Source organism: Pagrus major, chromosome 20 (genome assembly GCF_040436345.1).
Source record: "Pagrus major chromosome 20, Pma_NU_1.0".
Classification (NCBI taxonomy): domain Eukaryota; kingdom Metazoa; phylum Chordata; class Actinopteri; order Spariformes; family Sparidae; genus Pagrus; species Pagrus major.
Window position 1 is genome coordinate 25,554,533 of NC_133234.1, and position 14,434 is coordinate 25,568,966.

A 14,434-nucleotide genomic window follows, 5' to 3' on the forward strand; every position below is an offset into this window, starting at 1 on the left:
ATTGTTGTTAGAATAAAAATAATTTAAGTGTCAAACATTCAGGACGTAACGTTGGTGAGTAAATGAGATAATAGAGAACACTACAGTTCAGGCAGTGCTGGCGCTGGTTCTGATGGACTACAGCCCCTCCAACAACAACAACAAGTGTATCAGACTACATTTCCTGCAGTGAATCAGTACTTTGGACTAAAACACTCCCCTGAGTCACATGTGAACCAATCAGCATTCAGCAGAGGTCTGACAAAGCTCCGCCCTCACCTGACTCACCTGAGACAAACCAGGAAACAGTTTGTCGGTGTGTGTGTGTGCGTGTGTGTGTGTCTCTTTAGTACAGATCCACAAACAGACGATCAGATTCACCTTCAGACTGAACTAACAACGTCCTCTGAGTGAGTTCATCTACAGGAGAGAGGAGGAGGAAACTACAACACTGCAGACGCTCCACACAATGAAGGTGAGTCCGACTAGAACCAGAACTCAAAGTAAACTTCAGTGAAGTGAAGGAGGAAGTGGAGCTGTGACTGACTGTACTGTCTGCTGTGTTCCCAGCGTCACTTCATGTCTTCCAGGTTAGAGGAGGATCTCTGCTGTTCGGTGTGTCATGATGTCTTCAGAGAGCCTGTCCTTCTGTCCTGTAGCCACAGCTTCTGTAAAGACTGTCTGCAGAGCTGGTGGACAGAGAGACAAACACGGGAGTGTCCAGTTTGTAAGAGAAGATCTTCAAAGCAACATCCACCTGTAAACCTGGTGTTAAAGAAGCTGTGTGAGACCTTCTTACAGGAGAGAGGTCAGAGAGCTTCAGAGGATCTCTGCAGTCGGCACTCTGAGAAACTCAAACTCTTCTGTCTGGACCATCAGCAGCCGGTGTGTCTCGTCTGCAGAGACTCAGAACAACACACCAACCACACAGTCAGACCCATCGATGAAGCTGCACAACAACACAAGAAGAAACTTCAGGAGACTCTGGAGCCTTTAAAGAAGAAGTTAAAGGTTTTTGAAGAAGTTAAAGTGAAGTTTGATCAGACAGCAGAACACATGAAGGTCCAGGCCAGACACACAGAGAGGCAGATTAAGGAGCAGTTTAAGAAGCTTCACCAGTTTCTAGAAGAGGAAGAGGAGGCCAGGATGGCTGCACTGAGGGAGGAAGAGGAGCAGAAGAGTCAGATGATGAAGGAGAAGATGGAGGCTCTGAGCAGAGAGATAGCAGCTCTTTCACACACAGTCAGAGCCACAGAGGAGGAGCTGAGAGCTGAAGACGTCTCATTCCTGCACAACTACAAGGCTGCAGTGGAAAGAGTCCAGCAGCGCCCCCTGCTGGAGGATCCACAGCTGACCTCAGGAGCTCTGATAGACCAGGCCAAACACCTGGGCAACCTGAGCTTCAACATCTGGACCAAGATGAAGGACATGGTCTCCTACACTCCTGTGGTTCTGGACCCAAACACTGCTCATCCAGACCTCATCCTGTCTGAAGATCTGAGTAGTGTGATACTAGGAGGGAGACAGCAGCTTCCTGATAATCCAGAGAGGTTTGATGAGTTCAAGTCTGTCCTGGGCTCTGAGGGCTTTAACTCAGGGACTCACAGCTGGGACGTCGAGGTTGGAGACAGTACATTCTGGAGAGTGGGTGTGTTACCAGAGTCTGCTCAGAGGAAGGGAGTCACACTGTCTGGATTATGGAGAATAAAGTTATACGAAGGTAAATACTCGGTGCTGTCACCATCAGCTCCATCCACTGATCTCGTAGTGCAGAAGAAGCTCCAGAGGATCAGAGTGAATCTGGACTGGAACAGAGGAAAGCTGTCGTTCTCTGATCCTGATACTAACACACACCTACACACCATCACACACACTTTCACTGAGAGGATGTTTCCATACATTAACACTTGGAGTAAACTGAAGATATCCCCCCTGAAGGTGTGTGTGACAGTGGAACAGAGCAGTTAAAGAAGTGTTTCATCTCTGGAAAGACGCCCTGAAATAAAACTGTCTCTCTCTGCAGGAGAAAGACAAATATTTTTGAACTTGATGCTACATGAGCAGAGAAAACAGAGTCAAAGGGCTGTGGTGTTCACTTCTACTCAAAAGGTAGAAGAACTACAACACCCAGAGTGCACAGCGCTGCACCGGATTGGACGGGGCTTGGTTTTGGCTCAGAGAAAGTTCTGAAAGAGGAGACAGTGAGGCGGCTGGATGGTGACGAACAATATTGTGTTGCAGCTGTTGCAGTTTCACCGCTGTTGATCCGATCATCTGGCCCCTCAGGTGGTTGCCAGGTTGTGCACTAGCTGCCTGAACGTTAATCTTTTCCCCACAAACTGGCAACTACGACACAAAGTCACCACGTGATACAAACTGTGTGATACTATTGGCTGACAAACCTCGTTAGAAGCTGAACCGACTGTCAGAATTCTGACACAGAGATAAACAGAACAATTCATTTGGACCTGACAAACATTTTAAAATCATTTATTCACAATCATAATAATGTTTTTAAGGAAAAGAGGGACTTTTATTCTGCACCGTTCTACGAGCTCTGTAGATGTTTTATTTCTAAAATGATTTGTCAACATAAAAATGTTGTCAACATGTTGTTTAAATTAAAAATCACAGAATTCAGCCTGTTCAGCTGCAGCTGCTCCTCCTGCTGTCTCATCATTCACAAAACACGTATGTTCATTTTTTATGTTTTGTTTTTGGTTTGTTTGACAGTTTGCTTTGTGTTTCTGTTGTCGACCTTTGTTTCAATGTGTGTGTGTGTGTGTGTGTGTGTGTGTGTGTGTGTGTGAGGATGGGCACAAATAAACAAATCAATTAATAACTGCATGTTTCGTTGTTCAGATCCAAAAACTTTATTTGAAATTCAAGTCCAGATTATAAAGTTTCCAAACAATAAAATCAAAGTTTTATGACACATATGAAATGTTTGTAATAAAATAAAATATATTAAATGATGGAAAATACTGTAAATGTGTCTTTAATCCCCTTTTGATGTAATAAAGTCACAATGATTGTGATTCTGTGTGTTTTCAGTCTCCATCAGTTGAACTCTGCTGTCAGTCGTCTGTTCAGTGAGAGGACGAGTCGTTCTGTATTTAAGGTGGACGTCTCAGTTTGGCTTCATGTGATGTTGCTGACTGAAGAACGAAAGTTACAGTTGTAACTACGGTTCTATGCGTCCCTACTGACCGCCAGAGGCGGTGCTTTAAGCACTGGATAACTCCGCCCGCGCTAGCCCATGTCGAGTACGAATAACAACAACGTCACTTGTGACCCCTGCATGACCCCCGGGAGGCTATATCTTCCGGTGTCAGCAGGCAATCGGCTCCCAAAATCTGCTCGCGAATGCGCAAGGATTCTGAGTGACAGAGCACTCTGGCGGTCATCCGGGACTCATAGAACCGCAGTTACAACTGTGACTTTCGTTCTATTTCGTCCCTACTGACCGCCAGAGGCGGTGCTTTAAGCTCTGGATGACATATACCAACAGTGTCATGAAGAATCCCACAACCCACCTTACTGATGAGAGGTTGAAGACCCAGGGCAAAGGACCACGCCCAACGGGTGGGGAGCAGCAACATTAAGCCAGTAAAACCGATGGAAAGTACCCGGCGACGACCAAGAGGCTGCAGCGCAGATGTCATCCAGGGGTACGCCTCTCAGGGCAGCCCAGGACGTGGAGACACCCCGTGTTGAGTGGCATCTGACCCCCGTCGGCAATGCTTGACCACTGACCCTGTAAGCACAAGAGATGGTGTCCACAATCCAATGAGAAAGGCGCTGTTTGGAGAGGGCAGAACCCTTGTTATGACCCCCATAGCAAACAAACAACTGTTCCGTCTGCCGCACATGTGCAGTGGCACTGATATAGGCAACCAGGGCCCGTACAGGGCACAAAGCACGCAACTCATCATCAGCCGCTGGGGGATCAAACCGCGCCAGGTGAAAACGGTGGTTGACATGGCCACGGGGCAGGGTCTTTGGCAGAAACGCAACATTAGGCCACAGGGTCACCCCTGAACCATCAGGCCCCCAATGCAGGCAGGACTCACTGACAGACAGAGCATGCAACTCCCCAACCCGTTTCGCTGAGGTGATGGCCAGGAGAAAGGCTGTCTTCAACGACAGCCACTTGAGGTCAGCCTGGGCGATAGGTTCAAAGGGTGAAGAAGACAGGGCCTTCAGCACCAGGGAGAGATCCCACGCTGGAACCCTAGGGGACACCGAGGGCCGCAGCCTCAATGCCCCCCTTAGAAATACAGACACCAGCCGCTGCCACCCTACGGTAGCATTGTCTATCAGGTCATGCGAGCCGCAGCAGAGCTTTCGCAGCAGTGGAAACCAGGGCCTCCCTGGCCAGAACGGGGTTACCAGGAGGAGGCGGTGGCCGCAATGAAGGACCCGCTGCAGCGTCAGGAGGATGAGAGGCAGCAATGGGAAGGTGTACAGGAACACGTTGGGCCACTCGTGCACCAAGGCATCCTGTCCCAGGGGACTGTCCTCCTCCATCCAGGAAAACCACAGGGGACAGTGAGTTGAATCCCTCAAGGCAAAAAGATCCACCTCTGCCCTGCCGAAAACGCCCCAGATAAGCTCGACAACCTCTGGGTGTAGCCTCCACTCCCCCGGCGGAGGCTTGTGCCGGGAAAGGAAATCTGCCACCTGATTCCGGTCCCCCGGGAGCCACACCGCTCGCAAGCCCGACAGACGGGGAGCAGCCCATGTCAGCAGGCACTGGGACACCTGCAACAGTTGCGCCGACTTGGTGCCCCCCTGATGATTGATCTGGGAGACCACTGCCTTGTTGTCCGACCGGACCAGCACATGTTTCCCCTACAGGTGCGGTAGAAAATGTTGCAGAGCCAGGTGGACAGGGGCGCGGACACATACCTGAGACACCCTGATCAGCTTGTGCTTGTGAAACTTGGGGTCAAGATGGAAGCTGTTCAGCCACATCTGGAGCGGGTGCAGGAGCAACAGGCTGGAAGGTATGGCAGTTGATGCAGCCGTCAGTTTGCCCAGGAGCTGCAGGAACTGAATGTAAGGTAGCTGCCTGCCTCTCTCGAAGAAAGGAAGGAGTCGGAGGATGTCGTCCACACGTTTCTCTGACAGATAGGCCGTCATGGCTACCGAGTCCAGAACCAGACCCAAATAGGCAGTCCGCTGAGTGAGGACCAGGCAACTTTTTGCAATGTTGACAGTGAGGCCCAGTCGGGCCACATGCAACAGAAGACGGTTGGTTTCCCGGATCACCTGGGCTCGGGAATGCGCGCACACCAACCAGTTGTCGAGACAGGGCAGGACCTTCATGCCCCCCGCCTGCAGAGGCGCCAAGGCTACCGCAACACCCTTGGGGACAGGGAGAGTCCAAAGGGGAGCACCCTGAACTGGTAATGGTGGCCCTGGAAGGCAAACCTCAGAAAGGTCTGATGATGAGCAGCGATTGGGACATGAAAGTACGCGTCCTTCAAATCTATGGACGTGAACCATTCGTTGGGACTGACCCCACGCTGAACATCTGCTGTAGTCAGCATGTGGAATGGCAGAACTTTTAAGTACCTGTTTAGGCCTCGCAGGTCCAGGATGGGCCGTAGTCCACCATCCTTCTTGCCGACGAGAAAATAGGTCGAATAGAACCCCCCGGGATGAAGGAGGGGGTCCACCGGTACGATGGCACCTTTGTCCAGGAGGGTGGACAGTTCCTGGGCTAAGGTTTGGGCCTTGGCCGGGTGGGCGATGGATGTCATTTTCACCCGGCCGAAGGCTGGGGTCCGGTGTCGGAACTGCAGTTCGTAGCCCTGGGTCAAGGTGGAAACTACCGAGGGGTCTGGACAGCAGCAGCCCAGTGACTGAGCTGCTGCTGGGAAAAGCAGCCAACGACCGGCCCCGTGGCCCTAGCGCTGCTGACCCCGGCCCCTGAAGGAACCAGAAGGACGGCGGTCGGGCTTGGAAGCCTGGGGTCGACGTGGTGAGTGGCGCACGGTGAAGCGAAAGTCGCCTGCCGGCTTCTTAGCATCCCGTCGCGACTACCGCTTACCACTCTGGGGAGGCAGCTGTGGAGGACGTGGAGGGGCAGATGGAAAAGCTCTCAGCCTGCTGGAAGTAGGCGCTCTCTTGTGAAGGCCCGCAAGCCGCCGCCTGGTCTCATCAGCTTCGGCTGTGCGATCCAATGCATCCAAAGCTGCAGAGCCAAACAGCTCACCAGGTTCTGCTGACTGGCGGCGAAGGACCCTACGAGTCGCCTCCGTCAGGGGTGACTGGGCCAGCCAAACGTGGCGACGATTGTGGACAAGCGTTGACATAAGTCGACCCAATTCTCTCGTCTGACAGGTAAAAGTCTGCAGTGAGGCATCGCAGACGTCACGGATGGAGTCATCCACCTGAGCATCCTGCAGGGAAGCCGAGAGGGCCAAAAGGAAGTGGGAGAGGGTGTTTTCAAGGCGGCCGATGTGCGCTGCCGTGTTGTAAGCTCTGCAGACATAGTCATCAGTGACCTTACACTGGGCAGAAGGGCACCTGGGGTCCGACTTCATTGCCTCATCCGCAGATACAATCAAGGCAGCAATTGCAGGTTCCACCGCTGGCATGTGGAGAAGACCAACAGCCTCAGCACCCTCCATGCCAGCTAAGGCTCGCTCATCCGGCCCCGGCCTGGTGAGAGCTGACGTGTCCCCCCAGCAGGAATGCAGCTCCTTCAAAAAATCAGGAGAGTGCGGCACCATAGTCTTTGCCGGTGGGGGGTTGCGCCTGTAGAAAGTGCTAGGAGCCTTTCCCTGACTCGGAGCGTCAAGCTGCAGGCATGCCAGGGCAGTCCGGATGATTGCCCCCATGGAGGAGTCATCAGACCCTCGCCGGGAATCCGAGGCTGAAGAATGTGAGGAGCCCGCTGCAGTTGGAGTCGTCAACCCAACCTGGGAATCATTAAACTGGCTCGATGAAGCCGCAATGGAGATAGCATCGTCCACCGGCAGTGGTGACCCCTGAGTAGCCGCAACCACAGTATGTGTTATGTGTAGGCTAAGGAGAAGTGTCTTCATTTTCTCCATATCAGCAGCCAGATGGTCGACCTTAGAGGAGAGCTGGTTGTCAGCCTTCCTCCTCCGTTTTCCTGTGGGCACACCATCCCCATCCCGTGTGGCAGACCGCTTCTGTGCGGCATCCCGACAGGAATCCACCCCCTCAGACTGGAATGAAGGCAGGCAGGATAGTGGATCCATTTGGGCCAGCCTGGCCAGCCTTACTGACCTTGGCATGATGCCACAATTTATGCAGGCTTCATCGGTGATGGCCTCCCGCAGGTGATCCACGCCAAGACAGGACACACACCGGTCATGGCCATCCTCAGGCTCCAGGGACGCCATACAAATGCCACAGGCATGCTCCATCCGGAACCAGGTGGAGAGGTAGCCAAAAGAAAAACAAAGTGTGATGCCGCCAGGACGGGAATGCCAACTCTTTGAAACACAAAGCCAAGTTGGGAGGGACGAGACTGCACAGAGCCAGCAGCACGCCAGTAACAATTGTACCGGGCCATTCAAATGGCCATGCTTTACTTACGTACACCTCGACGTGCGGTTGCGAGAAGAATGAAGGAGCCGATTGCCTGCTGACACCGGAAGATATAGCCGTCGTTTTATTATTATTATTATTCGTACTCGACATGCGATAGCGCGGGCGGAGTTATCCAGTGCTTAAAGCACCGCCTCTGGCGGTCAGTAGGGACGAAATAGAACTGAATCTCTCTCTGCTGTTTCTCCCTTCAGAAAAGGTCAAAAATGCAAATATAAATATAAGAGAATATGTAAAATAAGCAAACAATGAATAAAGACAACAGAAGAAATGACAACAGAAACATAAATGAAGTGACAGTGAGCTCCAGACATGTTTGAAAGCTGCCTGGATGTGATGAGTTGTGCAGGTTTTCTTTCTGCAGCTCTGGGTTGTGCAGCCTGCAGGAGGCAGCAAACATCAGCTCTGGTTACATTTACAGCTCAGAATGATCTGTTAGACAACTTGTTGATGTTTCTGAGGTTGAGAGATGCAACAAGGATCCAAGTCAGAGTCAAACCAAGGACGACGAGATGGTTTTCTGATTCAGCCCATGACAAACGACCTTTTCTAACACATGGAGCTGCTCCGGAGACGAAGATGGTTTTAAATTTAACTGTTTGTTTTTGTGTTTTTTTCTGGCAATTACAACTTTGATGTGACTGAGCGAAGGCCTGATGTTCTCCTCCACACTCTGCATCTGAACATGTAAAATGAGTGACGGCCACTTTTATTGAATTTTAATTGTTTTTATTCAAACTGTGTTCCCGCTCAAAAACGACCAAACTTCCCTGCACATCCTGTTAAATGATGAATCAATGATGAAGTCATGAAAATGAGATTAGTTATTGAGACGTGATTAAAAAATCTGAGATAACAAGGTTATTAAATTGTTGTTAGAATAAAAATGATTTAAGGGTCAAACATTCAGGACGTAACGTTGGTGAGTAAATGAGATAATAGAGAACACTACAGTTCAGGCAGTGCTGGCGCTGGTTCTGATGGACTACAGCCCCTCCAACAACAACAACAAGTGTATCAGACTACATTTCCTGCAGTGAATCAGTGCTTTGGGCTGAAACACTCCCCTGAGTCACATGTGAACCAATCAGCATTCAGCAGAGGTCTGACAAAGCTTCGCCCTCACCTGACTCACCTGAGACAAACCAGGAAACAGTGTGTGTGTGTGTGTGTGTGTGTGTGTGTGTGTGTGTGTCTCTCTCTTTAGTACAGAACCACAAACAGATGATCAGATTCACCTTCAGACTGAACTAACAATGTCCTCCGAGTGAGTTCATCTACAGGAGAGAGGAGGAGGAAACTACAACACTGCAGACGCTCCACACACTGAAGGTGAGTCCGACTAGAACCAGAACTCAAAGTAAACTTCAGTGAAGTGAAGGAGGAAGTGGAGCTGTGACTGATTGTACTGTCTGCTGTGTTCACAGCATCACTCAGAGACAAAATGGCTTCCAGGTTAGAGGAGGATCTCTGCTGTCCGGTGTGTCATGATGTCTTCAGAGAGCCTGTCGTTCTGTCATGTAGCCACAGCTTCTGTAAAGACTGTCTGCAGAGCTGGTGGACAGAGAGACGAACACGTGAGTGTCCAGTTTGTAACAAAAGATCTTCAAAGGCACGTCCACCTCGTAACCTGGTGTTAAAGAACCTGTGTGAGACCTTCTTACAGGAGAGAGATCAGAGAGCTTCAGAGGATCTCTGCAGTCTGCACTCTAAGAAACTCAAACTCTTCTGTCTGGACCATCAGCAGCCGGTGTGTCACATCTGCAGAGACTCAGAACAACACACCAACCACAGATTCAGACCCATCGATGAAGCTGCACAACAACACAAGAAGAAACTTCAGGAAACTCTGGAGCCTTTCAAGGAGAAGTTAAAGGTTTTTGAAGAAGTTAAAGTGAAGTTTGATCAAGCAGCAAAACACATGAAGGTCCAGGCCCGACACACAGAGAGGCAGATTAAGGAGCAGTTTAAGAAGCTTCACCAGTTTCTAGAAGAGGAAGAGGAGGCCAGGATGGCTGCACTGAGGGAGGAAGAGGAGCAGAAGAGTCAGATGATGAAGGAGAAGATGGAGGCTCTGAGCAGAGAGATAGCAGCTCTTTCACACACAGTCAGAGCCACAGAGGAGGAGCTGAGAGCTGAAGACGTCTCATTCCTGCACAACTACAAGGCTGCAGTGGAAAGAGTCCAGCAGCGCCCCCTGCTGGAGGATCCACAGCTGCCCTCAGGAGCTCTGATAGACCAGGCCAAACACCTGGGCAACCTGAGCTTCAACATCTGGAACAAGATGAAGGACATGGTCTCCTACACACCTGTGGTTCTGGACCCAAACACTGCTCGTCCAGAACTCATCCTGTCTGAAGATCTGATCAGTGTGAGACGAGGAGATGAACAGAAGCTTCCTGATAATCCAGAGAGGTTTGATCAGTCCTGTTCTGTCCTGGGCTCTGAGGGCTTTAACTCAGGGACTCACAGCTGGGACGTCGAGGTTGGAGACAGTACAGTCTGGTCACTGGGTGTGTTAGCAGAGTCTGTCCAGAGGAAGGGATTCATACTGACTGGATTATGGAGAATAATGTTATGGGAAGGTGAATACTCGGTGCGGTCACCATCAGCTCCAGACACTATTCTTGTAGTGCAGAAGAAGCTCCAGAGGATCAGAGTGAATCTGGGCTGGAACAGAGGAAAGCTGTCGTTCTCTGATCCTGATACTAACACACACCTACACACCTTCAGACACACTTTCACTGAGAGGATGTTTCCATACATGAGCACTTTGGATAAACTGAAGATATCCCCCCTGAAGGTGTGTGTGACAGTGGAACAGAGCAGTTAAAGAAGTATCTCATCTCTGGAAAGACGCCCTGAAATAAAACTGTCTCTCTCTGCAGGAGAAAGTCAAATATTTTTGAGCTTGATGCTACATGAGCAGAGAAAACAGAGTCAAAGGGCTGTGGTGTTCACTTCTACTGAAAAGGTAGAAAGACTACAACACCCAGAGTGCACAGCGCTGCACCGGATTGGACGGGGCTTGGTTTTGGCTCAGAGAAAGTTCTGAAAGAGGAGACAGTGAGGCGGCTGGATGGTGACGAACAATATTGTGTTGCAACTGTTGCAGTTTCACCGCTGTTGATCCGATCATCTGCCCCTCAGGTGGTTGCCAGGTTGTGCACTAGCTGCCTGAACGTTAATCTTTTCCCCCACAAACTGGCAACTACGACACAAAGTCACCACGTGATACAAACTGTGTGATACTATTGGCTGACAAACCTCGTTAGAAGCTGAACCGACTGTCAGAATTCTGACACAGAGATAAACAGAACAATTCATTTGGACCTGACAAACATTTTAAAATCATTTATTCGCAATCATAATAATGTTTTTAAGGAAAAGAGGGACTTTTATTCTGCACCGTTCTACGAGCTCTGTAGATGTTTTATTTCTAAAATGATTTGTCGACATAAAAATGTTGTCAACATGTTGTTTAAATTAAAAATCACAGAATTCAGCCTGTTCAGCTGCAGCTGCTCCTCCTGCTGTCTCATCATTCACAAAACACGTATGTTCATTTTTTATGTTTTGTTTTTGGTTTGTTTGACAGTTTGCTTTGTGTTTCTGTTGTTGACCTTTGTTTCAATGTGTGTGTGTGTGTGTGTGTGTGTGTGTCATTCATGTCTATTGTGTGAAAGAGTATGTGTTGTTATAATGTATCAACTATTTAGCCTATTTTATAGAAAGCTAACAATAGCTACTGTTAATGATCTCACACTATGATCTAACACTACTGTATGTATTGTATCTGTGTGTGTGTGTGTGTGTGTGTTTGTGTGTGTGTGTGTGTGTGTGTGTGTGTGTTATTATCATGTATATCTTTATGTTTCAATCATAAAAACTTTCAAAATGTTACAAAGTGAAAAATAAAAATAACTCAATCAACTCAAATGATTCTTGTGTGGACAGAAATACAAAACAGAATCTACTATATATGATTATTCTTAACATAAGTGACAAAAATGGAATAAAAACACATTGATTCTGACACATTGTCATGTTCGACCCACTTCTGGAAGAGTGTCGGGTCCAATCACTCGTGCATCGAAGGGTTAAAGGAGTTTGACTGTAGCTGCTCACCTGGAAGCAGATAACAGCATGAAACGGTGAGAACCAGCCGGCTGTGTCGTCCTCTCTTTGCTCCTCAGCCTCACAAACACTTCACACAAGAAGAGACGAACACAGTCACCTGCTGCTGTTCACTGAAACATGGCAGGTGAGCAGTTAACTGTGTCTGACTCGATGCTTGCTGTAGACTTTACCTGTTGACGAGTGTGCTTGTTCAGACCAGGTGTTACTGTTGGCTGTTGGTCTGTCCGTGGCTCTCCTGTCGCTGCTGCTTCTCGGTCTCATGCTGTGCCACCTGTGGAGGAGGAAGAAGAAGAAGGGTCGCAGTCAGTACGAGGAGCTGCTCTCGACGGTGCCTTCAGTCCCAGCGTTCTCTGCTCCGGTGATCCTGGTGTCGCAGGGCTCCCTGGCCAAGTTAGGACCACGAAATCCTACATAGTGCTCTTCTCTCTGTGTTTTTTCCTTTAATACAAATGTTTATTTACTGACTATTCACATGGACTAGTGGGACTGTTTACATAAAAAGCAAAAGAGTGAACCGCTCACTGAAGAAAAAGCATTCATTACCAGGAAGCATCAGGTTTTAAAGGAGCTGTAGCTGATATTTAAATACTGCAGGTGTCACAGTAACAACATTTCTCTGTGTGTGTGTGTGTGACAGGCCCAGTGAGGTCCCTTTCACCTTGCCTCCTCGCTTCATGGCACAAGACCACAACGACCTCAAAAATGAGGAAGAGAAGGAGGAGGAGGAGATAAAGATGGAGGCTCGGAGGGACATACTCGCTCATCGCGGGTCGCTCTCAGTAAGCAGTAGGTCGTTACTACCTTTATTTGGCAACATGTAAAAATGGTTATAGTCCCTAAAAAAACCAATAATGTGGAATACTTATGAAGGTCTTTTACTTTAAGATTTTAAGTTAAGATCAGTCCTACAAACAACCCGTCTCCGTCAGGATGGTACCCGGTGGGGACGGTGCTGGCTGGTCTCTACTCTGTCCCTCCTCTGAACGAGGTGGTGGCCCCTCCACCCGGCATGGCCACTCGCCTCTGCTTCTCGGTGGAGTATCGACACAGCAGCGAGCAGCTCATGGTGTCCCTGCTCCGCCTTGGCAACCTCCCTCCCCGCTTCCACGGCAACGTCACGCTGGTGGAGCTCCGGCTGCTCCCTGACGACCGGCGGCCCCGACAGGCCAAGGCCCGAGGCACAGGGCCCGACCCGGAGTTCAACGACTGCTTAGTTTTCCAGGCGAGGACACAAAAGTCTAGAGCTTGTAAACCTGACGCAAGAGAAAATAACAAAAAAAGAGGAGCTGTACTTTTCCAAAAGATGTACTCAAACTGATCAATTATCAAAATGATGCTGGTGATTAATCTAATAGTTGACAACTCTCATTGATTGTTTCCTCCACAGGTGTCAGGAGCGTGTGTGCCTCAGAGCACCCTGAGTGTGTGTGTGCTGAGTGTGGAGCAGGATGGGAAGCGTCACGCGGTGGGCCGGGTGCTGTTTCCTCTGGAGGGGGAGCTCGGTCAGGCCGGCAGGGTGCTGTGGAGGGACCTGGAGACGGAGGACGAGACTCAGGTAAACACAGGAACACAGGGGACGTTTACATGTGGACAGAAACTCTGATCATCTGTTGCCTCTTATCTCTTTTTGTTTTTTCTTGTTTGTTTTTATTTATTTTTCATCCTTTGCTTTGTTTGTTTTCGTCCCGTCCTCTGTCAGTGTTCAGAGCTGGGTGACGTGCAGATCTCTCTCAGCTACAGTCCGTCCCTGCAGCGCCTCTCTGTGGTCGTCCTGAGAGCTCGAGGCCTGCAGCTGCTCACTGACGCAGGTATGCACATGAACCTGATCTGCATCAGTAGTGGAGTAACCTTTCCATGCATGAGTATTGTGCCATCTGTGTGTTTCCCAGGTGTGTGTGTCCAGGTGAGCTTACAGATACACACTCAGGCGGTGAAGATCAAGCGCAGCTGTGTGGTGAAAGGTGAGAGCGACCCGTATTTCAGCCACAGGATGACCTTTAAACTCCGGCCGCAGCACCTGGACGAGGCCTGTCTGAGGTTTGAGCTGCAGCAGCCACACGTCGTCCGCTCAGGTGAAAGATTCAACCCAATTATGGATTATATTATTTGTTTGTTTGACATCGGTTAAGTGTCACAAGCTCCTTCAAAGACCCACATCGCAGGTCATAATTTTTTCTTCCAGAGCCTCCGGTCCTACTGGGAGTGCTGGTGCTGGGTCCCTTCATGTACGCCAGGGGCCCGCAGCTGCAGCACTGGATGGACATGGTCAACACACCACAGGAGCCGGTCAAACTGTGGCACGGACTCTGCAGAGCCACCTAACACCCGAATCATGATGTATATACACACAAAGTTTGAAATAATAACAATTACAATCACTTTCATGGTTTCCTGCTGCTCCCTTAAGAAATCCTTCTTAAGGAAACTTAACACCATAGTTTTTTTTTCATGTTTTCTGAAATACAGCCGTTTTGATTTCACTTTTGAGTCATTATTCCTAATTACCCTCAGTTCATCTGGTCAAAGGTGAAACTTTCTGTTTTTATTCCCTGATCACAGCAATAAATAATACTGTGGCTGCACTTGATGCCCTGCATTGATGTGTTTTTCCTTGTTATTGCTGGTTGAGTGTCAAAATCTACCTTTATAACAAATCCTTTGAGTTCATAGCTCTTAAACTGAGCAACTAAGCATGAAAGAAATATACAATAAAATACAGGATGCA

General features: G+C 49.2%; 3 protein-coding genes across 3 annotated transcripts; all 3 read left to right on the top strand.

Moving 5' to 3' along the window:
• Nucleotides 1–323: 323 nt before the first annotated feature.
• On the top strand, nucleotides 324–2,619 carry LOC141015055 (E3 ubiquitin-protein ligase TRIM39-like). The gene is made up of 2 exons (XM_073488954.1): nucleotides 324–454; nucleotides 550–2,619. The coding sequence occupies exons 1-2, from the start codon at nucleotides 449–451 to the stop codon at nucleotides 1,945–1,947; spliced, it is 1,404 nt and encodes a 467-aa protein (XP_073345055.1). The 5' UTR covers nucleotides 324–448; the 3' UTR covers nucleotides 1,948–2,619.
• A 6,177-nt stretch (nucleotides 2,620–8,796) lies between these two features.
• LOC141015501 (zinc-binding protein A33-like) lies at nucleotides 8,797–11,094 on the top strand. Its single transcript, XM_073489593.1, has 2 exons — nucleotides 8,797–8,901; nucleotides 8,997–11,094. The coding sequence occupies exon 2, from the start codon at nucleotides 9,014–9,016 to the stop codon at nucleotides 10,400–10,402; it is 1,389 nt and encodes a 462-aa protein (XP_073345694.1). The 5' UTR covers nucleotides 8,797–8,901; nucleotides 8,997–9,013; the 3' UTR covers nucleotides 10,403–11,094.
• A 700-nt stretch (nucleotides 11,095–11,794) lies between these two features.
• On the top strand, nucleotides 11,795–14,296 carry syt15 (synaptotagmin XV). The gene is made up of 8 exons (XM_073489745.1): nucleotides 11,795–11,833; nucleotides 11,904–12,099; nucleotides 12,347–12,495; nucleotides 12,639–12,931; nucleotides 13,097–13,264; nucleotides 13,409–13,517; nucleotides 13,599–13,781; nucleotides 13,892–14,296. The coding sequence occupies exons 1-8, from the start codon at nucleotides 11,827–11,829 to the stop codon at nucleotides 14,029–14,031; spliced, it is 1,245 nt and encodes a 414-aa protein (XP_073345846.1). The 5' UTR covers nucleotides 11,795–11,826; the 3' UTR covers nucleotides 14,032–14,296.
• Nucleotides 14,297–14,434: the final 138 nt, after the last annotated feature.